At 40.5% G+C, this 25,018-nt stretch overlaps 2 protein-coding genes across 2 annotated transcripts; one reads left to right on the forward strand and one right to left on the reverse strand.

Annotated features, from left to right (window-relative positions):
- The first annotated feature begins 2,989 nt into the window (after nt 1–2,989).
- Nucleotides 2,990–3,964, forward strand: LOC129563101 (olfactory receptor 11H12-like). Its single transcript, XM_055436749.2, has one exon. The coding sequence runs from the start codon at nt 3,017–3,019 to the stop codon at nt 3,962–3,964; it is 948 nt and encodes a 315-aa protein (XP_055292724.2). The 5' UTR covers nt 2,990–3,016.
- A 10,810-nt stretch (nt 3,965–14,774) lies between these two features.
- LOC148776506 (tropomodulin-2-like) lies at nt 14,775–24,642 on the reverse strand. Its single transcript, XM_088840192.1, has 4 exons — nt 23,595–24,642; nt 22,718–22,806; nt 22,261–22,320; nt 14,775–14,873 (listed from the first exon to the last, which is right to left on the reverse strand). The coding sequence occupies exons 1-4, from the start codon at nt 24,640–24,642 to the stop codon at nt 14,775–14,777; spliced, it is 1,296 nt and encodes a 431-aa protein (XP_088696318.1).
- Between the last annotated feature and the right edge of the window lie 376 nt (nt 24,643–25,018).

Genomic DNA, 25,018 nt, shown 5'->3' on the forward strand with positions numbered 1-25,018 from the left:
AGATACGCAAATGGTGAAATAAAAATTCAGAGATGGAAAAGGTGCTTCCATTAGGGGAATAAGGAGAATTATTATGGGAAAATGTCATTTGAACTAGACCTTGAAGGATAGATGGGGCTTTGCAGGTACTGCTGTTTAGTCACTCAGTCGTATCCAACTCTTTGCGACCCCATGCCAGGCTTCCTTGTCCTTCACCATCTCCTTGAGTTTGCTCAAACTCATGTCCATTGAATCAGCGATGCCATCCAACCATCTTGTCCTGTGTTGTCCACTTCTCCTGACCTCAATCTTTCCCAGCCAGCATCAGGGTCTTTTCTAATGAGTTGGCTGTCCGCATCAGGTAACCCAAGTATTGGTGTTTCAGCTTCAACATCAGTCCTTCTAACGAATATTCAGGTTTGATTTCCTTCAGGATTGACTGGTTTGATCTCTGTGCAGTCCAAGGGACTCTCAAGAGTCTTCTCCAACACCACAGCTCAAAAGCATCAATGTGCAGGTATAGAGGGAAGTAATGAGAATTCCATACAGAGAAAATGGCCACAAAGAATCAAATATGAAAACTGAAAGCTACCTCAGAGAATGAAATGCTGCCCAAAATTATTCTGAAAGAAAGAGTAGGAAAAGGGAAGAAAGAAAGTCACTAGAAGTCTATTTGTGGAGAACTGGGAAATTTTTCAATAAGGAAACCACTGGTGGATTTTAAGCAGGCAAATGATAGAGTCAAGACTGCTTTAGGGAACCAAGGTCCGTCTAGTCAAGGCTATGGTTTTTCCCGTGGTCATGTATGGATGTGAGAGTTGGACTGTGAAGAAAGCTGAGCGCCGAAGAATTGATGCTTTTGAACTGTGGTGCTGGAGAAGACTCTTGAGAGTCCCTTGGACTGCAAGGAGATCCAACCAGTCCATTCTAAAGGAGATCAGTCCTGGGTGTTCATTGGAAGGACTGATGCTAAAGCTGAAACTGCAATACTTTGGCCACCTCATGCAACGAGTTGACTCACTGGAAAAGACTCTGATGCTGGGAAGGATTGGGGGCGGGAGAAGGGGACAACAGAGAATGAGATGGCTGGATGGTATCACCGACTCGATGGACATGAGTTTGAGTGAACTCCGGGAGTTGGTGATGGACAGGGAGGCCTGGCGTGCTGTTATTCATGGGGTCGAGGAGAGTTGGACACGACTGAGCAACTGAACTGAACTGAATATAACCAAGAGGTAATAAAGTCTAAGTAATCTTTTTCCTCTTTAGTCTTTCAGTGTAAAGAGTTTACTTTTATGTGTTAATTGGGAAATCACACGTTCCTCTGAAGTATTTTAGTCAATAAGCTTAAATATTGATACTTCTCGCTCTTTTCTCTCATATCTAAAAACTTGTACCATAATGCCCTACTAAAAGATACTTCTAAATTCTCCAAATTTTTATCATCAGTGTCCTACAGTTTCTATATATCAACATTTGCCTCATTAGGGTCTCTGCGCATCCCCTCTGTATTCTCCAAAATATGCACAATGATATTTGAAATATTCCTATCAGAACTTTGGCTGACACATTGTGTCTTTTTTTGCTCCACAAACTGTGTTTTCTGGAAACTTTTGGAATCCATATTTCAGGTGGGCAAGTTATTTGTAAATAATGGGGTCTCAGAGAAGTTGCTACTTCCCTTTACTGATCCCTCAGAGAATGCGCACTAGTTTAACTTTATAAAGAAGCTTTGGCTTGGAAGAGAACTTCCCTAAAGCCACAGAGGCCACGTCTCAAGAGAACCTGTGATAAAGAAAGTGAAATCTTAATTTTATTAAGCAATAAACTCTTTATCCAGCTAGAGACAGAAGGATATGATTTATTAAATGGGTCCTTAGAGATCTGGTCAACATCAAAACCACAGGTCTTTCTTTCGAGAATAGCAGAGTCCTGACACCATTAGTCCAATCCCCTTTTATCCCCATCTCCTTACATTGATTTCTTAATGCTTTTGATTTGGAGTGACTTTGAAAGGATTTAGATTACTAAAAGATGCACAAACTTCTATGAAGTCATTATGAAAGACTTCTCAGAACACTGGTGTGGAAAATAAGTGGAAGAAAATTACTTTTGAAAATGTTGTGTTTGTGCTGAAAATATAAGCCTTCATAACTTTTAGGTCTCACATCCCTGCATATTGCCACACACACAAAAAAGCATTTCAAGAAGCTCAGATACCTGGCATCGTTTCCATGAGAATATAGAGTAAAAAGAAATTTGCTTACAACAAAAGAAAGCATTTGCCTTCTCTTGAATTGTGGAAACGTTTTACTTTAAACTAGCTTATAAGTAAAATCAATCCCAAAAACTTGTGGAAAAAAAAATACTACAAAATATAGTCCCATACCTACCTTTTTTTTCTCCAAAATTTTAAGTAAAAGACTAAGTGCAAACTGAAAGCCACTGATTTCTAGAGAATCACTGTAACATTACAAAAGCTAATGTCAGTGAATAACATTATGCTCTTTATTTTTTATGTTGCAGAAAAGCAGAGGTAGTGCCTTTAAAATGGTTACTACCAACTTACTGTAAAATATATCCATTTTTTTTCACATTTTAATGATATGATAAGGAATATATTCAACTGAGATGTAAATTGTCAAACCTTCTCTGCTGAGTATTTCACCATAAGATAGGTTTAGTTTAAAAAAAAACTAGTACATTTATGGGGTTAACTTTGTGTTACATGCTATACAGAAACTGTCACAGATCATCTCTGTCCCCAAAATAACAAGTTGACAAAATGTGTTTAAAGTTCTCTAGTTCTATCAAACTAAGGGAGAAATTCAGAAGCAGGCAAAAGTTTGTTTCTGTGCCACCAGTTACCTACTATGCCCAGAACTCAGAGTATATAGCCAAGAACAAGCAGACTATATTCTCTTCCTAACTGATGAATTTAGGGAAATATCTTCTCCTCATTCTCAAACAAGAACACATTTGAAACTAATTCTAAATGATAAATATATGTCTGTTGACGTTGCAGGTTACTGACCCAATGAACATCTCTGAGCCAAATTCCCGCTTTGTCTTTGTAAGAGAATTTATACTCCTAGGTTTTCCTTGTGAATGGAAGATTCAGAACCTCCTCTTCTCACTCTTCCTTACAATGTATGCTCTGACCATAACAGGGAATGGGGCCATTATTTGTGCTTTATGGTGTGGCCAGCGACTCCACATCCCCATGTACATATTCCTGGGGAACTTCTCCTTTCTAGAGATCTGGTATGTCTCTTCTACAGTCCCCAAGATGTTGGTCAACTTCCTCTCAGATAAAAATACCATCTCCTTTGTTGGATGTTCCCTACAATTTTATTTCTTTTTTTCCTTGGGAACGACTGAATGCTTACTTTTGGCTGTCATGGCTTTTGATCGGTACCTTGCTATCTGCCGTCCCTTGCAGTACCCTAATATCATGAATGGGCATCTCTGTACCAAAATGGTCCTTATCTGCTGGGTCTGTGGGTTTCTGTGGTTCCTGATCCCCATTGTTCTCATTTCTCGGATGCCCTTCTGTGGACCAAACATTATTGACCATGTTGTGTGTGACCCAGGGCCACTGTTTGCATTAGCATGTGTCTCTGCCCCCAAAACCCAATTGCTTTGCTACAGTCTAAGCTCAGTAGTTATCTTTGGTAACTTCCTCTTCATCCTGAGGTCCTATTCTCTTGTCCTAACAGCTGTGTTGCGTATGCCTTCAGCTACTGGGAGACAGAAAGCCTTCTCCACCTGTGGGTCTCATTTGGCTGTGGTATCCCTGTTCTATGGCTCTCTGATGGTCATGTATGTGAGCCCAGGACTTGGACATTCTGCTGGGATGCAGAAAGTTGCAACTTTGTTCTATGCTATGGTGACCCCACTCTTCAATCCTTTTATCTATAGCTTCCGGAATAAGGAGATAAAAGCAGCCTTGAGGAAACTTCTCGGGAGTTTCAACATAATGTAAGACATATTAGATGATCCATCCATTGTCAGGTCAGTATAGTCTAACATGAAACAACCAGAATTATATTGTTATCTAAGCTTCAAATGTGGGTCTAGTGATATTAACTTATATCAGCCTGTGAAATAAAACATTTATGAGGCCACTTACAATCATTAAATGCTGAGATTTTATAGATAAATGATAGTGTCGGGTTCCTCCTTGGCATTTAGCCTGTATGTTAAATAAGGAATGTACACCACACTTAGGTGTGTTTGAAGAGTTAATATGACTCACCTGTGGTCAAAATTCCCATCTTCTATTTGATAATTTAGGTTAATAGTTCTGGGATCAATAAAGTTGTAATTATGTCATTTTGCTTGTTTAGTTGGCTAGTTGTAAAGTAAAAAAGGAATCATTACTATATTATTTTCCAATTGTAGTTCTTATCATATTTGACTTTATTATTCTTAGTAAATAAACACTTAAAAGCAATTATCCAAAATTTCTGTAGAGAACGTATGTTTGCCTATATATACTGCTTTATCTAAAATGGATGACCAACAAGAACCCGCTGTATAGCACAGGGAACCCTGCTCAACGTTATGTGGCAGCCTGAATGGGAGGGGAGTTTGGGGGAGAATAGATATGTCTGTATATATGGCTGTGTCCTTTCTCTGTCCACCTGAAACTATCACACCATTGTTAATCAGCTGTGTGTGCATGTGTGTTAATTCACTTCAGTCGTGTCAGACTCTGTGACCCTATGGATTGTAGCCCGCCAGGTTCCTCTGTCCTTGGGATTCTACAGGCCAGAATACTGGAGCGGGTTGCCAATGCCCTCCTCCAGCAGTTCTTCCCAAGCCAGGAAATAAACCCACATCTCTTTCATCTCCTGCATTGGCAGGCAGTTTCCTTACCACTAGCAATATACCCCAGTACAAATTTAAAAAAAAATTTAATTCTGTCAAACAGTACTGGTCAATGCTAGCCTAATGCCATCCAGACATACGTTGTTTCCTTTACACATTACCTCTTTCTGAAGCCTTAAAGGGCAGGCTCTAATGCCTAAATAGCAGCATCAATCAAAGTATTCAGAAATGCAGTATTCTGAATACTAATATTTTCATCAAAGTGTCACCAAAAGATTGATCCTGTAATGGGGTTTTAGGTAAGAGAACATCTCCACCTAGAAACTGGAGAGGGAAACAGTCTTGGGGATATACTACTTAAGATCAAAGAAATGAATGTCAGTTCAAGGTTATTTGTTACTAAAATAGTGTTAAAATAATATTGAGGGACAATTTTAAACAAAAGCATCCAGAATTCAATCCCTGCAATAAAGTTATTTTCATTTGTATTTATGCGTCATTTTATATAATGTCAAATTTGTTCCATATTATGACAAGTCTTTATAATTATTTTTAGAAACTATAATATTCCATTCAAATATATGGCATGGATTGTTTATGTAGTGAAGTGACTATTCTCCTAGAAGGAAAATTGTTCTTCCAAGTCCCTTGCAGCTGACTTGTAAAGGATATAAAAAGGAATTTCCAGAACATATATTAAGAGAAAAATATATGTTACCACTAAGTAATAATGACTGCTTAAGAACTAGTACTCAGGGAATCAGACTCCTGTTCCATCCACTTCCAATCTTTTTCTTGAATATTATTTCCATTATTTTATTGTAAAAAATAGTACCTTAATAAAACCTTTATAAAGATTTGCCATGGAGATACATTGAAAACCTAATTTAGGACTCATTCAGTTCAGTTCAGTTCAGTCGCTCAGTCGTGTCCGACTCTCCGCGACCCCATGAATCACAGCACGCCAGGCCTCCCTGTCCATCACCAACTCCCGGAGTTCACTCAAACTCATATCCATCAAGTCGGTGATGCCATCCAGCCATCTCATTCTCTGTCGTCCCTTCTCCTCCCACCCCCAACCTTTCCCAGCATCAGAGTCTTTTCCAGTGAGTCAACTCATCGCATGGGGTGGCCAAAGTATTGGAGTTTCAGCTTTAGCATCAGTCCTTCCAATGAACACCCAGGATTGATCTCCTTTAGAATGGACGGGTTGGATCTCCTTGCAGTACAAAGGCTGCTAATAAATATGATGACTCAAATTAAAGGTAAAAAAAAAAAAATACTGACTTTTTCTTTTTATTTCCTCTGAGGAAACCACTAACCATCACAATTATTTTTAAGCATCACCTTTCTGTGTTCTTTTGAAAGCTTAAGTACTGAGAAACAGACAAAAAGAACACTATCTTCTTACTGTTATTCCTAGTGCTCTTTCTCCCTCCATCTCTCTCTGTCTTTTTCTCTGTCTTTGGGATACAGTTTGGCCTTGAAAAAATGTCAGATACAAATTATGTTATCCTGTGCAAAGGTTGTAAAGCAGTAAAAACCCATGAATGTACGTGGAAAAAACAAACTTTTGTTTCCCTGACCCTCAACAAACAAAATCACCTCATACAGTACTTGAAAAAAAAAAGAATTATTGATACAAGTGGTAAAAGAAATATTTCAATATATCCATATTCAAATTTATGAGATTCTTACTCCAAAAACAGGCCCAAAAAATAAAAATCCAAAAAGAATTTCAGTCAAGTCAAGCATGATGTGAATCAAGGGAGCCTTCTCTCTGGGACACTAAGTTACCAAAACCCAACCCTGGTTCTGATTTCATGACTTCCTCACAGAAGTATCTCAATAGCCCGTATCCTCTGGGTAAGGAGATACACCATTCAGGTAGAAATCTACCATTCTGTTTCTTCTTCCTTCCTCCTCTACACTCCCAATCTAGAGTTTGAAGGTCAAGCTCTCTCCAGAAAAGCCATGGGCCCATCTTTAATCTTCCTAATACAAAGGGACTCAGTATGAAGACTAGTGAAAGGACTCAGTGGAAAGAGATAGACATGGTGAAGACAGTGGGCTGTACTTACGATAAGGAAGAACATAGACTCTCCTGGCAAACAAAGAAGCATCTCATTATTTCAGACATCAGGAGGTATGACACGAAAGCAGTGAGAACTGAAACCCCCAAACCAGATTGGAAAAGAGAAATTGTGAAACAGAAAAGGCTATTAGGAGGGAAAAGAGAAAGAAAACCTTGTAAGTTGGAGAAGTTAAGAGGTCAACAAAGCACCCTACTCTTCGCCCTGACACTTCCCACCTTCAGTTGAAAAGGGTGTCACACTTATGGATGAGAGGAAGGAAAGATCACAGAGGAAATGAAGATGAGAAAGAGGGACTTCCCTGGTGGTCCAGTGGTGAAGAATCCACCTTCCAAGGCAGGGGATGCAGGTTCGATCCCTGGTCAGGGAACTAAGATCCCATATGCCATGGGGCAACTAAGCTCGTGCTCTGCAACTACTGAGTCTGCACGCTCTAGAGCCTGGGTGCCACAGCAAGAGAGAAGCCCGCACACCACAACTAGCACACGCACCATAACAAAGATCCAACGAGGCCCAAAAATAGAAGAGATGAGAAAAAGGCCTTCCTGAGACCTGTCAACTCTGTCTCCACTGATCTTCATTTCCTCTGTTCAAAGGTTAAAAATTGTTCCAGTGCCAGGTAAGCTTTGTGGACAGTGTGGAAGAGTAAGTAGTGAAAACAAACAAGGGTGAAAGCAAAAATGGAGAATTTCTCCTACATAGAGACCCTGGACCTCTTGAGGGAAGGCCCGAAGCCTCAAGTTAGGCAGGGGCTGGGCAGAGCTCAAGGGGAACATTTGAGTTAAAACTTGCCACATTTAACTGGCCAAATGAGGAACCATCATTTGTGGACAATCTAAGTGATGCCAACAAAGCTAATTTCCTAAGGACAAAGGGCATTCCACAGTCCAGAACTCTTCTGTATTCCTTGGATCCCTATTCCAAGGTCATTGTGTGTTCCTAGTCTGAGATCTATTCCAGGCTCTGAAATCTCATAGGTACTAGAAAAGAGAGGGACGTCCAAGAAATAAAGGGCATGCAACTTGACATATAGAGGACTATAGGGGTGAGCTCAAGAAACAGTCTTTCTAGAATGCAAGGAATAGCCATGGAGACAGAAGGACTCAGCATGGAGTATGTTGAGTGACACAATGAGGCTGGTGGCTTTGCAAGGTCAAGTTACCTGGACAAATATCCCCAGGAATTCTCCTCATGCCTCCCCTGAACTTTTCTTTGAAGTCTGAGACGCATACAACTGTGTTGCTTGAGGAAAGGTAGTTTAGTGCTTCCAGAGTCAGCCTTTTTGTGATCACCCAAGCATGTTGTCTTCATGGGGAACTGAAGGGAAGGTGGAAAAGTCTGTGTCTTTCAATACAAAATCGTCCTTTGCCCAAAGTCTCGAGTTACTGAAAAAGCTAAATCCCTCTTAGGAGGGTGTCTTCACTGTGGTAACTGACATCTGGTCTCCGGGCACCAGTCTGGTCGCCTGTCTCTTTCTATCTTTCTTGGACTGGGATGAGCGACGTGTGATTACCACTTATTTCTACTGCTTCCAGCTTTGTATACTTGAACCTTGGGAAGAACCAAATTCAAACTGTAGAGGACAGGGATTTCCTGAGCTATTGCTCCCTAAAACACCTCAGACGTCATGCCAATGGCTTGCAGTCACTTCCTTCCAGGCTCCTGAGTGCTCTACCCCAGCTACAGAGGCTCACTCTATCAAAGAATAAACGGCCCAGAAGGCTCCCAGTGGGCCAGTTCAGCTCAGCCTGAGGGTGCTAGATCTGTCCCACAACAAGCTCTGGGGTCCCCTCTTTTCTCCCTCAACTCCAGGAGCTCTGGCTGAGTGGTAACAATCATTCCAATTTACCCAAGAACCTGGAGGGACTGAGGTGGCTGAAGAGACCCTAAACCTGAGGTGGAACTAAACTGAGGCTGACTCTTCTCCCTTCCTGCCCTCACCTCACCGAACCTCCTGAGTGGATCTTAGGCAGCTCCAGGGTTCCCAGAACCTGAGCCATCTGCAACTGGATTCTCCTGAGATGTTGGAGACCTATTTTCCTTGGCATCATAGCACTGTTCAGCTTGGAGGACTGGACAGAAGTTTGCAGTGAGTTTATAGAGACCCCTTCCTGTTCCTGGAGAATCTCACATCGCTGCATCCAGATGACACCGTCCACCCTGCGTCACCTCACTCTGAGAGGCTGCAGCCCCTTCATCTTCTCTAGCCATTCATCTAGGGATTCCTCCCACAGCTTCCGCTCCTGGAGCACTTGCACTTCTGGTCTGATCATGAGGGTACAGAAGGTCTATGTTTATTTGCGATGCCCAGGTTGCAAGTGTTGGAGCTGGGAGACCTGGATGTGCTATGCCCCAAGTTCAGTGAAGCTGGAGATGCTACTTAAGGAGCTGCCTCTAAAGTTACAGGTTTTGCTACTGAGCAACCTGAATCTCAGAAATACTCCATCTCCCACTTCAGAGGCTTGGGCCTCTCTTAGAGGCTGCTGCTTAGCTCCACTCTACTGCCTTCCAGTGATCTCTAACCTAGGACAACTTGACCTCCTAAAAAAGTTAAAATAGGCAAATATGGATAATATCTTAAAAATATGCAAATATAGGATCAATTCCCCAAAATTTTTTAAAGAAAGAAAAATTTAAAAGATTACCAGAAAATTGCATGATGTTACAAGTGTTCCCAAAGAGGAAGATAGTTTAAGTACATTGATTAAAATGGAATATCATGAACCCATTAAAAATCATGCTTGAAGGATATGTACTTTTATGGGGAAAGACTTGTAACATAATATTAACATATATGCACTACTCTATACAAAGATAACTAATAAAGATCTACTATATAGCACAGGCGGGCTTCTCTGATGGTTCAGCAGTAAAGAATCTGACTGAAATGCTAGAAACACAGGAGATGCGGGTTTGATCCCTGGGTCAGGAAGATCCTGGAGGATGGCATGGCAACCCACTCCAGTCTCCTTGCCTGGAAAATCCCATGGACAAAGGAGCCTGGTGGGTTACAGTCTATGGGGCCTCAGAATTGGGCACAACTGAAACAGCTGAGCACAGCTCAGCATATAGCACAGGGAACTCTACTCAATATTCTGCATTAACCTATATGAGAGAAGAATCTAAAAAATAGTGGACACATGTATATATATAACTGATTCATGTTGCTGTACACCTGAAACCAACATTCTACTCTAATTTAAAAATGTTTAAAAAATTTACCCATTGCATGTACTATAATCCAATTTTGAAAAAGTTGTATATGTACCTAACATAGGAAATGTGTAGAAGAGAGAAGATTGGACTTCCCAGGTAGCTCAGTTGGTAAAGAATCCCCCTGCAATGCTGGAGACCCAGGTTCAATCCCTGAGTCAGAAAGATCCCCTGGAGAAGGAAATAGCAACCCACTCCAGTATTCTTGGGTGGAAAATCCCATGGACAGAAGAGCCTGCTGGGCTACAGGCCATAGGGTCACAAGAGTCAGACACAATTTAGTGAGTAAACCACCTCCAGAAGAGAGAAGATTAGAAATGTAAATTTGAAATGGCCCCAGAAATGGAATTGTGAATAATTTAAACTTCTTATATATTTCTGTTTTATTCATTTTTTCTTAAAATAAGTAGGTATTAATGAAATTAAAAGACACTTACTCCTTGGAAGGAAAGTTACGACCAACCTAGATAGCATATTAAAAAGCAGAGACATTACTTTGCCAACAAAGGTCCGTCTAGTCAAGGCTATGGTTTTTCCAGTGGTCATGTATGGATGTGAGAGTTGAACTGTGAAGAAAGTTGATCGCCGAAGAATTGATGCTTTTGAACTGTGGTGTTGGAGAAGACTCTTGAGAGTCCCTTGGACTGCAAGGAGATCCAACCAGTCCATTCTAAAGGAGATCAGTTCTGGGTGTTTATTGGAAGGACTGATGCTAACGCTGAAACTCCAATACTTTGGCCACCTCATGCGACGAGTTGACTCACTGGAAAAGACTCTAATGCTAGGAGGGATTGGGGGCAGGAGGAGAAGGGGACGACAGAGAATGAGATGGCTGGATGGCATCACCGACTCGATGGACACGAGTTTGAGTGAACTCCGGGAGTTGGTGATGGACAGGGAGGCCTGGCGTGCTGTGATTCATGGGGTCACAAAGAGTCAGACATGACTGAGCATCTGAACTGAACTGAACTGAACTGATAGGAGATTTTGTTCTGCTTCCTGAAGTGTTTTACAAATTTATTATGATAAGCTTGCTGTTAATTTTTCTTACCAAAATCTTTTTAAAGTTAATTCAAAAGTCTCAAGTTAACAATGTTAAAGAAGGCTTATTCTTTATGTCTAAATTGACAACATCCATTGGATCATAGAAAAAACAAGAGAATTCCAGAACAATGTCTACATCTGCTTAATTGACTACTCTGAAGCCTTTCACTGTGTGGATCACAGCAAACTTTGGAAAATTCTTCAAGAGATGGGAATACCAGACCACCTTACCTGCCTCCTGAGAAACCTGTATGCAGGTCAAGAAGCAACAGTTAGAGCCAAACATGGAACAAAGGACTGGTTCAGAATTGGGAAAGGAGTATGTCAAGGCTGTATATTGTCACCCTGCTTATTTAATGTATATGCAGAGTGCATAATATGAAATATTGGGCTGGATGAAGCATAAGCTGAAATCAAGATTGCCGGGAGAAATATCAATAACCTCAGATATGCAGATGACACCACTCTTCTAGCAGAAAGCGAAGAGGAACTAAAAAGCCTCTTGATGAGAGTGAAAGACTGGCTTGAAGCTCAACATTCAAAAATCTAAGATCAAGGCATCCAGTCCCATCACTTCATGGCAAATATTTAGGGAAACAATGGAAACAGTGACAGACTTTATTTTCTTGGGCTCCAAATCACTGCAGATGGTAACTGTAGCCATGAAATCAAAAGACACTTGTTCCTTGGAAGAAAAGCTATGACAAACCTAGACTACATATTAGAAAGCAGAGACATTACTTTGCCAACAAAGGCCTATCTAGTCAAAGCTACGTTTTTTTTTCCAGCAGTCATGCATGGATGTGAAAGTTGGACTATAAAGAAAGCTGAGCGCAGAAGAATTGATGCTTTTGAACTGTGTTGTTGGAGAAGACTCTTGAGAGTCCCTTGGACTGCAAGGAGATCCAACCAGTCCATCCTAAAGAAAATCAGTCCTGAATATTCATTGGAAGGATTGGTGTTGAAGCTGAAGCTCCAGTACTTTGGCCACCTGGTGTGAAGAGTCAACTCATTGGAAAAGACCCTGATGCTGGGAAAGATTGAAGGCAGGAGGGAAAGGGACGACAGAGGATGAGATGGTTGAATGGCATCACTGACTCGGTGGATATGAGTTTAAGCAAGCTCCAGGAGTTTGTGATGAACAGGAAAGCCTGGCATGCTGCAGTCCAAGAAGTCCCAAAGAGTCAGGCATGACTGAGGGACTGAACTGAACTGAATTCTTCCCTCAGAATGAAACGGGGGAATCTTGCTTGTGGAACTGAAGCTGAGCCAACAAACTAAGACTTTGATCCAGAGTTAATACATTGCTGGCTGAAGCAGCCACTGATAAACCTTTAGCAGCAAAATCTGGAAAGAATTTCGATGGTAGACTCTATCTCCAAAACTAAAACTGGTTCAAAACCAGTATACTGAATGCATACTTGATACTTCAAGAACAAAATAAAGCCTACGTAAAACACACAAATACACAATTTGTTAAGTCTTGTATTTCCTATAAATGTTCTTAGAAATTTTACTTGCTACCTAGAGCTCACTTAAGACACAATTGCTGCATGCGTAGTCTTGGGGACGTCACCAGTGTCCTCTTAATAGCATCAGTGTTATAGACTCATCACATAAGTACCCCAACTATGACCAAAATTTCCTCCTGGTTTTGTGCTCTTTCCTCAAACCAGTTCTCTTTTCTGTCATCTACAGTTTCTCTTCTGCATCTCAGTTCCTCAAGCTTTCTCATACGAAGTCTTCCTGGAGAATATCTGAAACTGTCAATAAATTACATATGCACCAATAAATAAATTGTTAAGACCATTATAGTATGTGCGCATGCATGCTAAGTTGCTTCAGTCATGTCTGACTCTTTGTGACCCTATGGACTATAGCCTGCCAAGTTCCTCTGTCCATGGGGATTCTCCAGGCAAGAATACTGGAACGGATGTCCATGTCCTCTTCCAGGGGACCTTCCCCACCAAGGGATCAAACACAAATCTGTTATGTCTCCTGCTTTGGCAGGCAGGTTCTTTACCACTATCATTACTTGGGAAGTTCCCAGTAGGTATACGTGATAGAATATTTTACCAGTATTCAGTTCAGTTTAGTCGCTCTGCTTTATATTTTCATATTTGACTATCTTTCTTAGTTTTATTTTCTAAATTAGTCACATAATTTTCTGACATAGTGTAAATGTCTAGTAACAAGTCAAAAAGCAAATACCTACAGTGGTATGAAACTTAATTAAAAATTTTACATGCAAAAGGTGTCAGTGATATTATTTCTGGGATGAGAGTGCACTAGAAGAGGTATTTTCAGAGAGATTTAGTCCCGTGAGTCTCAGGCTATTGAAGCTGTCTTCCTGAGACAATATTCTCAGAGTTGTATCAGCCCTATGTATGGGGAAGTGGCACGATTTGTGTATTTCAACAAGCTTTGCTTCGTTAATAGTTGTGTCTAGCTTTTCCCATATTCTTCCAGGCCTCTCTAAATATATCCAGGAATTCTTCCTAATTTTCCTCTTGAATTTCAAGCCATACCACAATGTGCCTGAGATTGTCTTTAACAGATTCAGCACAAATAAATATTATTGATTCTGAAACTACTAACAACAGTTTATAGGATCAATGTGAGTTAATAATTATAAACTGTTTAGAACAACATTTCATTTGGCTTTAAAGAAAAAGCAGAAAAAAGTGTTAAGAATCATAAGTGATTTATAAAGAAACAATAAAGAAAATATCAACAGAATTGAGAGACTTTGTGCTGACATTGGAATAAACATTTCCTAATTCATTCAAATAGATGGAAAAACAGTGGAAACAGTGTCAGACTTTGTTTTTTTGGGCTCCAAAATCACTGCAGATGCTGATTGCAGCCATGAAATTAAAAGACGCTTGCTCCTTGGAAGGAAAGTTATGACCAATCTTGATAGTATATTAAAAAGCAGAGACATTACTTTGCCAACCAAGGTCCGTCTAGTCAAGGCAATGGTTTTTCCCGTGGTCATGTATGGATGTGAGAGTTGGACTGTGAAGAAGGCTGACTGCCAAAGGATCGATGCTTTTGAACTGTGGTGTTGGAGAAGACTCTTGAGAGTCCCTTATACTGCAAGGAGATCCAACCAGTCCATTCTAGAGAAGATCAATCCTGGATGTTCATTGGAGGGACTGATGCTAAAGCTGAAACTGCAATACTTTGGCCACCTCATGCGACGAGTTGACTCACTGGAAAAGACTCTGATGCTGGGAAAGGTTGGGGGCGGGAGGAGAAGGGGACGACGGAGAATGAGATGGCTGGATGGCATCACCGACTCTGTGGACATGAGTTTGAGTGAACTCCGGGAGTTGGTGATGGACAGGGAGGCCTGGCGTGCTGTGATTCATGGGGTCACGGAGAGTCGGACACGACTGAGCGACTGAACTGAACTGAACTGAACTGAATTCATTCAAAAGGCTGCTGCTGCTGTTTCTAAGTCGCTTCAGTTGTGTCCGACTCCGTGAGACCCCATAGACAGCAGCACACCAGGATCCCCCGCCCCTGGGATTCTCCAGGCAAGAACACTGGAGTGGGTTGCCATTTCCTTCTCCAATGCATGAAAGTGAAAAGTGAAAGTGAAGTCGCTCAGTCGTGTTGGACTCCTAGCCACCCCATGGATTGCAGCCTACCAGGCTCCTCCATCCATGGGATTTTCCAGGCAAGAGTACTGCAGTGGGCTGCCATTGCCTTCTCTTATTCAAAAGGCTGCTGCTGCTGCTGCTGCTAAGTCACTTCAGTCGTGTCCGACTCTGTGTGACCCCATAGACGGAAGCCCACCAGGCTCCCCGTCCCTGGGATTCTCCAGGCAAGAACACTGGAGTGGGTTGCCATTTCCTTCTCCAATGTGTGAAAGTGGAAAGTGAAAAGTGAAAGTGAAGTCGCTCAGTCGTGTCCGACCCTTAGCGACCCCACGGACTGCAGCCTACCAGGCTCCTCCATCCATGGGATTTTCTAGGTAAGAGTAATGGAGTGGCTTATTCAAAAGGCTAGTCCTATCCAAATACCAAAGCCGGGAAAAGATATGACAAGATAAGAAAACTACAGACCAATATCCTCATGAATATAGACACAAAATTCTCAACAAATACTAGAAAACTGAATTCAGTAGCATATTAAAAGGCTTATACACATGACTAAGCAGAATTTATCCCATGAATTCAAGGAGAGTTGAACTTACGAAAATTAATTAATATACTACATTAGCAGATGCAAGATGTACTTCCTTAGCAACTTTCAAGTATGTAATATAGTTTAACTATAGCCACCATGCTGTACAGTTGAATTTATTCACGTTATAGCTGGAAGTTTGCACCCTTTGGCCAACCTCCCCGCATTTCCTTCATTCCCCAGTTCCCAGCAATCACCATTCTCTCACTTTGGCCAAGAAGTTCATCGAATTTTTCCATAACACCTTACAGAAAAAACTGAAAAAAAATTTTTGGCCTCAAATACTTCTACGAATTTGAGTTGTCAACTCTTTTTACTCTAAAAAAAAGCAGCTTAAATATCTCTAACAAGCTACACAAGAACAGATATCTGATGGACAAGAAGAATGGTTTCTTCTTCTTCAAAGTTGGTATCAGGAACCCACTGGTAAAGTTTCCTATTGTAGCTATTATGACAATTCCAATTATTACTTAATTATTCCCCAGGAAACTTCAACTATACATGAATACTAGAGAATGAAAATAAATAAATAAAATCGATTTCCACATCTTCACTATTCTTTGGAGAATACTAGGACTTGGCATTTGATTATATATAAGTGAAAATTCAAAATTGTCTCCTCTTTTAAACAAATCTAATAGATCATTAAGAGAGAAAACCCCAAATCCCCAAAGATTATGTTGCAAGGAAGTATGCATATATATTTCCATCATCTATGCTTTTGTCTTAACCACAAACATGTGCCTTGAAACTCAAGAAAAAATATCTTACAGGGTTCACCCTTTGCAACTCTTAAAAGAATACAGACTGGATCATCCAGTTTCTTGAAAGTCCCTCACATGCCTTTTGCTCCATGGAGTAATATTTAATCTTCCATCCCTGAACTCTTCTCAGCATTCAGCCAAAACGTGAGTGGAAACCATATCACGTGAGCCACATGTGCTCCATAGTTTTCAAAAATAATTTAATAGGAAGCATTTTCTTCTTTGAGAAAACTAAATATTTCATGAGGGCAAAATGCTAACCCACCCCCCCAAAAAAACCTAAATAATATATGTTCCTTCTTGTTTACTTAAATCCTAGAATCTTAAGCTCTAAGTTTCACTTCTTTCTTTCTCTAAAGGGTGAATAAGAGATATAAGCAAAGAGGCTTAAGATTTCAAATGAAGATGCAGTTGTTGTTGTTCATATTAACTCATAAATTGTTGGAGAAGAATTTATTTGGATGATTTCTGTTGTTTGGTAGTAGAGGAAATACAGCAAGTATTTCATCTCAGAGATTTATTCTTTTCCAAGCTCATATATTGTTTCTCACTTCCATTAGATTAATGAGCCCTGGTTTAACATGTATTAATTCTTTTTGAAGTAACAATTTTTCACATGTATGAGTCTTTGCTGTACATACAAGATTTATTCTAAATCTGTCACTGGACAATTACTGTCCCCAGGAAATATTCCAAAACAAAAAGGTAAGTATCAGTAATGATTTAAAATGAATCCTTTGTCAATGACTTTTCTGTACGTAAAATAAATTAACAGAGGTGGCTGATACTAGGATCCTGAGTAAAAAGGATTTAGAAATTTCTAAAAGACAGAGAGATAATCCATTCAAATACATAAATATCTTTCAAACAAGTTATTAGAAGATGTGTTTCCTAAGAAGCCTTGTGTAAATAGTGGGTTCTTTCTTTAAAAGTATTAACAGACTATTTTAGATAGCACCGTCACATATTTAGCTGGCTTAATTTACTACATCCAGATTTATACAATCCAAAGGGCATTGAGGATCTATAAATAGTCCTTTCAATTTAGGTGCCATCTCAATCATCAAATAAGAGTCAGTCTTCTATGTGGTCTGACTTAGGAATCCAGATATTACCTTCCTACACAGAAATATAGCAAAGGCCTCCCTGACTCAAAGTCTTGGATTCCCACCTCGAAAAAGATTCCTTGATTTATTAAATATTCTTTGTAAAATGCAAAAATATTTCCAATAGTGGAAAACAAATCAAAATTTTGCAAAAAATATATTAAAAGTTTATAGTAATCTCTTGATTATAAGCTCTAGAAGCTCAAGATCTGTCATGTCTGCAGCTGTTCCTCCAGCACTTAAAAGCCTACCTGACACAATGAACATGTTAATAGATATTTTTGAGGCTGAGTGCGACGAGTTGACTCACTGGAAAAGACTCTGATGCTAGGAGGGATTAGGGGTGGGAGGAGACGGGGACGACAGAGAAAGAGATGGCTGGATGGCATCACTGACTCTATGGACATGAGTTTGAGTGAACTCCGGGAGTTGGTGATGGACAGGGAAGCCTGGCGTGCTGTGATTCATGGGGTCGCAAAGAGTCAGACACGACTGAGCGACTGAACTGAACTGAACTGAATATTCTATTACAATGGAATATTACTGATACAATAATATATGTGGTATATATATGTGTGTGTGGGTGTATACTACATCTTCTTTATCCATTCATCTGTTGATGAACACTTGACTTGCTTCCATATCTGCCATTTGCAACAATGTGAATGGACCTAGAGAACATTCTGCTTAGTGAAATCAGTCAAAGAAATCAAACACTGTGTGATATCACTTATATATAGAATCTAAGTTGACCATGGATACCAAACACAGGCACATTAGAAAAACGTCATATGCATAGACATGTAATATCATTACTATAGGTAAACAGATGAAAGAACACACTAACATAGGTAAATTATCAGAATTACATACATTCCTAGTATCTAGTTAAGTTTAGAAAAGTAAAAATGTTTCCCTGTTTCGTGTTTTCCCTCTTCTCTTACTGTGAATTTTTAAAGTAATATATGTTCAGTGCTGAGCCATGAAAGCCACAGTTTTGTTGCTAAAATTTTGTTTGCAATTTTATGAAATGCAAGGTAAAGAAATTTTTTTTTTTTTTTCAGGAAGAATCAGCGCACTCCATTAAAGCACAAACCACTGTCATCTCCAGGTCTTCCAGCCTAATGAATGTGTCCAGCAGAGAAACCACCCACTCTGTTACCCACTTTATCCTCCTGGGCTTTCCCTCAAGCCCAGAAATGCAGCTCCTCTACTTCGGGCTCTTCTCAGCAGCCTATATCCTGGCCCTGATGGGAAACACAGCCATTGTCTGTGCTGTGCAGTGGGATCAGCGCCTTCACACCCCCATGTACATCTTCTTGGGGAACTTCTCTTTCCTGGAAATATGTTATGTCACCACAACCGTCCCTAATATGTTGGCCAACTTCTTGTCCTCAAGCAAGTCCATCTCCTTTGTGAGTTGTTTTGCACAGTTCTACTTCTTCTTCTCTTTCGGGTGTGATGAGGGCTTCTACCTTTGCATCATGGCCTTTGACAGGTATCTTGCCATCTGCCAACCTCTGCATTACCCACGCATCATGACGAAAGAGCTCTACACTAGCCTCGTCATCTTTGGGTGGTCTGGGGGGTTCATTCTCTTCGTAACCCCAGTTGTTCTCGTTTCACGGTTGCCCTTTTGCAACCCAAATATCATCGACCACTTTATATGTGATCCTGTCCCATTGATGATCTGTCTTGTTCTGAAGACACCACCACACAACTCATTTACTCTACTTTTAATGTTATTTTCATGATCGGCACATTTCTCTTCATCCTTTGCTCCTATGCACTGGTGATTCTGAATGTGGTAAGGATGCCCTCAGTAGCCAGCAAACGCAAGGCTTTCTCTACTTGTGCTTCTCATCTGGCTGTGGTAATTCTGTTTTTTGGCTCTGTTATGGTGATGTATGTTAGTCCTGGATCAGGACACCCAGTGAAAATGCAAAAATTCATTACCTTATTTTATTCTGTGATAACACCTTTATGCAATCCTCTAATATATAGCCTCAGGAACAAGAAGATGAAGGCTGCCCTAATGAAAGTCTTGGGATTGGACATGTTAATAAAATACAAATGAGAGCTACATTTTATCTCTCAAATGTAACTCACCTTAATAAGTCATGTGTAAAATAGATGGCTAGTGAGAACACACTGTATAGTGTGGGAAGTTCAGCTCAGTGTTCTGTGTTGATCTAGATGGGAAGGATGGAGGGTGAGGTGGGAGAGAGTTCCAAGAGGGAGGGAACATATGTACATGTGGCTGATTTACTTCATTATACAGCAGAAACTAATACAACATTGTAAGCAACTGTAGTCCAATTAAAAAACAAAAACAAATAAACAGTAAGCCTACAAAAATGACGTGATGTATTTGTCTCCAAATTCATTGTTTTATTAAGCTACTGTACTGAGGGCCAATTATCACCTTACTACCACTCACCACAAAATGCAGTAGTCTTATTTAAGAAAAAATATGTTTTAACAAGTGAATTCAACTTTGAAGTTGTGTGCTCACTCAGTTGTGTCTAACTCTTTGTGACTTCATGAACTGTAGCCCACCAGCCTCCTCTGTTCATAGAATTTTTCAGGCAAGAATATTAGAGTGGGTTGTCATTTCCTCCTGACCCAGGGATTCAACCCATGTCTCTGGTATCTCCTGCATGTGGCAGGTGGATTCTTTACTACTCCACCACCTGGGAAGCCCCCAAAGTTACTATCAAGTAAGTGAGATTTGTTATGTCTAAACCTATCAGTCCCTTTATACATAATTGGTTTCTAAAAAGAAGATAGAAGTCTACTTTGCATTACTACGCTGAAGCAACTAATAATACACATGTAATAGAGATCATAGGTTGACTTGGGGATTAATACTGTAAGCTGGTGATTTTCCACTGAGATATATTGACTGATAGAAAAGATCTGAGTTCGAAGGAGTTCCTCTTGCCAGAGTGTAGCATTTGTCTTCACTTCAAGGAAACAGACAAATAACTTTAGTTAGACATTAATGATTTTTAATGCAATGGCAAATGGGATTATTTTCTTAATTTCTCTTTCAGATACTTCACTCTTAGTATACAGAAATGCCACGATCTCTATCCTGTGACTTACTGAATTCCTTTGTTAGTTCTAACAGTTTTTTGGTGAAGTCTTTAGGGTTGTTTTCTTATAGCATCATGTCATCTGCAAATAGTGACAGTTTCCTTCTTTCTTTCTGATTTGGGTGACTATTTTTTTCCTTGCTCAGTCACTCTGGCTAGGATTTCTGGTGCTATATTGAATTAGTGGTGAGAGTGGTATCCTTGTTTTATTTCTCATCAGAGAGGAAAATCTTTCAGCTTTTCACTGTTGAGTATGATGTTAGCTGTGGGTTTGGCATATATGGGTTATTATGTTGAGGTGTGCTTCCTCTATACCACTTGGTTGAGAATTTTTACCATAAATGGATATTGAATTCTGACAAATGTTTTTAATGAGCCTGTTGAGACTATCAACAGATGAATGTAAAAAGAAGCTATGTTGTATATACACAACGGAATTTACTCAGCCATAAAAAAGAATGAAATTCTGTCATTTATAGCAAAATGGATGGACCAAAAGAATACCATGCTTAATGAAATAAGTTAGAAAAAAACAAATGCAACATGCCATCAATTATAGGTGAAACTGAAAAATAATACAAAAGTATATAGCAAAACAGAAACAAATTCACAGATCCAGTGGGTAACAGTGAAGAAAGGGAAGGGGAAAGGTCCAGTTTGTGATATGGGATTAAGAGTATGTATAAAATAGATAAGCAACAAGGATGTACTGTATATATACTACAGGAAATTAGAGCCATTAGCTGGTAATAACTTTAATAAAGTACAATCTGTAAAAATTGTATCATGAAACTAATATAATATTTTAAATAAAATTGATCAATTTTATTTATAATATTAAATATTTTTGAATCTTAATGACTCAAAACACTGAATCACTAGGCTAACTCATGAAACTAATATTAAAAATAAATTATACTTTAATTTAAAAAGTAAGACTTGTATAAAAAGAGATGTTCCATATGATATGTCATCAAGGAACTGCAAATTAAAAGAACTATGAGATACCACTACACACCTATTCAGTTCAGTTCAGTTCAGTTGCTCAGTCGTGTCCGACTCTTTGTGACCCCATGAATCACAGCATGCCAGGCCTCCCTGTCCATCATCAACTCCCGGAAATCACTCAAACTCAAGTCCATCGAGTCGGTGATGCCATCCAGCCATCTCATTCTCTGTTGTCCCCGTCTCGTCCTACCCCCAATCCCTCTAGCATCAGACTCTTTTCCAGTGAGTCAACTTGTCTCATGAGGTGGCCAAAGTATTGGAGTTTCAGCTTTAGCATCAGTCCTTCCAATGAACACACAGGATTGATCTCCTTTAGAATGGACTGGTTGGATCTCCTTGCAGCCAAGGGACTCTCAAGAGTCTTCTCCAGCACCACAGTTCAAAAGCATCAATTCTTTGGCGATCAGCTTTCTTCACAGTCCAACTCTCACATCCATACATGACCACACCTATTAGAATGTGCAAAATTTGGAACACTGACAACACCAAATGCTCACAAGAATGTGGAACAAAAACTCTAATTCATTGCAAGTATGAATGAAACATGGTCCAGCCACTTTGGAAAGAATTGGCAGCTTGTTGCAAAACTAAACACGCTCTTACCATACAACCCAGCAAGTGTTCTCCTCAGTAATTACACAAAAGAGCTGAAACTTATGCCCACAAAAACCTGCACACAGATGTTTTTAGCATTTTTATTCAAAATTGACAAAGTTTGAAAGCAACCAAAATGGACATGATTGAAGCGACTTAGCAGCAGGAGCAGCAGCAGCAGCAAAATACAAAGAGTTACCTCAAAGGTGGGTGCAATTGATACTCTCAAAAGGAAGGTACACACACAGTTTGTTACAACGTATTTGGAGGGATCAGGGAAGGATAATAGCAGGGTGGTAAAAACCAAATCTCATTTCAAAAGATGATAAATTACTGCTGTAAGACAGTTACTAAACGACACAGGATATGCGCTGAGCATCTTCTCTCCCCTCTTCTAGATTACAGAAGGGAACATAAAAGATTTCAGAGCCACATACATTATCCCAGAAAAGACAGGGTGAAAGGGAAGGCTCCAAGTGTCTTGAGCAGTACCGCTTAAAGAGACCTGACCCGTAATCAAGCCTGTGATGCTTCCAGACCTATTCTTACCTAAATAGAGTATCTGGGAAAGCTGGCTCCACTGCAGGTGTGCCATTTCATTCTAATTGTTTCTCGGTCCTAGTTTCTACCCAGCAGCCAAATTCAGAAACCCAGTCAGGATCTCATTTTCTTCAGGAATTCTTAGTTATTATAATTAATGGCTCCTGAGTCCTGAAAGAATGTTCAGGGAGGTTTTTTCGCTTGTTTATTTTTGTTTTGTTTTGCCATTGCACTGAAATAATTTGTCTTACTTGGCAGTGGATGAGCTCAGAATTATTCTGGTACACTAAGGTTATGTGGTTATAGTACTCTTGGAGTTTTACTGTCTGGGGCCAGATACCTACAAAATTAAGCATAATAGAAGACAATGAGCTCACCAGAGATGTCACTGAGCCTCTTTCCACGCCAGCAGTTTTTAGACGATAACACAGAGAAGGGTAGAAGCGAAAGGAAAGAGAAAAATGCAAGAACACTTGAAGAATAATAGAAAAATGTAGTTTCTAACCTTGGAGTTGAAAAAGTGTTGAAACTTCTGAGGAAAACAAAAACTTTCTCAGAAAGGCTGACTTTCCCATGACTTGGAGAGATGGGTGTGTGTGTGTGCGTGCGCAGGCGCGCATGTGTTAGTCGCTAAGTCATGTCCAACTCTTTGCAACCCCATGGACTGTAGCCCACTTAGCTCCTTTTTTTTTTTTTTTAACCATTAAAAAACATAGCTCTATTAGGTCATTTCATATGTAACTCACCAAAGTATCAGACATAACCATACTTAAACCCAAGTACAAAAGCACAGTTGGGAGTCAAACATAAGTGAACTGGAAATTTCCATGTCACTGTGTCCACTTTATGGTGTAGATTAACAACAGAGGGTGATTACGCATAAGAAGTAAGTAAAGCAGAAGTAAATACACAAAGGAAACTAAACAAAAATCAAAGGCTGCTTGGGAAAAAAAATTTCTCTTGAAAGAATGCCACGATAAAAACACTGTAAAGATGATGTGGATTCCTATGACCATGTAATAATATACTTCTGATGAAGGGCTCACACCAAAGGCCAATGGAATGGTTATCTGTGAGATGTTATATCTGAAGTGGAGAAATGAATGGTTATCCTGCTCTTGTAATTACTAACAGCACATATTATGCCTGCATTACCCAGGTCATTATTCTTTGTGATGGCAGCTGCCACTCTTGTTCGTGGTCCTTGCTTGGTAAACTGATATCCAAACTTGAGGATCCTGGAATTCTCCTCCAGCATCTGGGCAATTTCCATCTCCACAGCTGTTCCCAACTGCTGTCTCTGGTTGTCGATCTTGATCTCGATCAAGGTGTCATTTTCCTTTAGTGCCTCTACCAGGGCCAGGATCCCAGCACCAGTGATGAAATTGGATTCTATGTTTAGACTTTTCAAGGTCTTGTTTACTTTTAGCATATCTGCAAAGGCAATTGCCACAGGGTCATTGCTGCGGGTTGCGGCCAGACTGAACTTTTTCACGGGAGTGTTGGTCTCCAGAGCCTTTGCAAATTCATTCAGGGTTGGGATTGGAATGTCCTTAATATTGTTGAGGTTGACTTCTTGCAAGTTGGGATCATTGGCTTTCATCTGCTGTAGACTTACTTCCACATTTGTGGGATTGGGTGGTTCCTCAAATACTGGCTTGACCTTTTCACCTTTGACCACATTTCTCACAGGCCCTTTGCCGCCTTTTGTGTTGGTTGTTTCTTCATCAAACTTGGGATGGTTGAGCAAATTGTGTACTCCAAGAACAGCTGCAAGGTCATAGAGTTCAGTGTCGGAGGCGCTGGCCAAAGCTTCTTCCAGTTCTGGGTCCAGGGTCACCTTTTCTTCTTTATGAGTTTCCACTGGCTTTTCTTTGGGGATAAAGACTCTCCCTTTCTTTTCTCCAGTGAAGGGCACAAAGTCTTCCCTGTCTTTCTGTTCCAAAGCCTCCTTCTCCAGGTACATAAGGAGATGCTCGCGGTCAAACGGGCCTGTGGCTGCTTTCTGTGTTTGGTCTTTCTGTCGAAATCCAGCTGGCAGCAGTGCACTCTCGGGATCTAGGTCATCAAGAACATTTTCCAACTGTTTCAGTTTCTCTTCTGAGAGTTTGCCAAGAAGCTCATCTTCATCAATGTTCTTGTATTTCTCCAGCTCTTTTTGAAAAGGGAGTGCCATGGTTTCTTATATGCCTTTCTCCTGGGCCATGAACATTTAACTGGGCCAGCTTCCTGAGACTTCAGAATACCGTGCGTGCGCCCATCCCGGAGCGGGCAGTGTGGGCCGTCAGTGCGTCTGCCCGGAAGAGCGGGGCCGGCGAGCAGGGCGGCGCCGTGGCCCCGGTGAGCACCGCGATCAACAGGCAGCTCCCGGCAGGGCGCGGCGCCGGGACCTAGCTCCTTGAGTGTCCATGGGATTCTCCAGGCAAGAATACTGGAGTGGATTGCCATTCTCTTCTCCAGAGGATCATCCCAACCCAGGTATTGAACCCTGGTTTCCTGCATTGCAGACAGATTTTTTACCATTTGAGCTACAGGGAAGTCCTGGAGAGATA

This window comes from Moschus berezovskii, chromosome 9 (assembly GCF_049115385.1).
Source record: "Moschus berezovskii isolate FMDL1 chromosome 9, NW_MosBer_1.0, whole genome shotgun sequence".
Classification (NCBI taxonomy): domain Eukaryota; kingdom Metazoa; phylum Chordata; class Mammalia; order Artiodactyla; family Moschidae; genus Moschus; species Moschus berezovskii.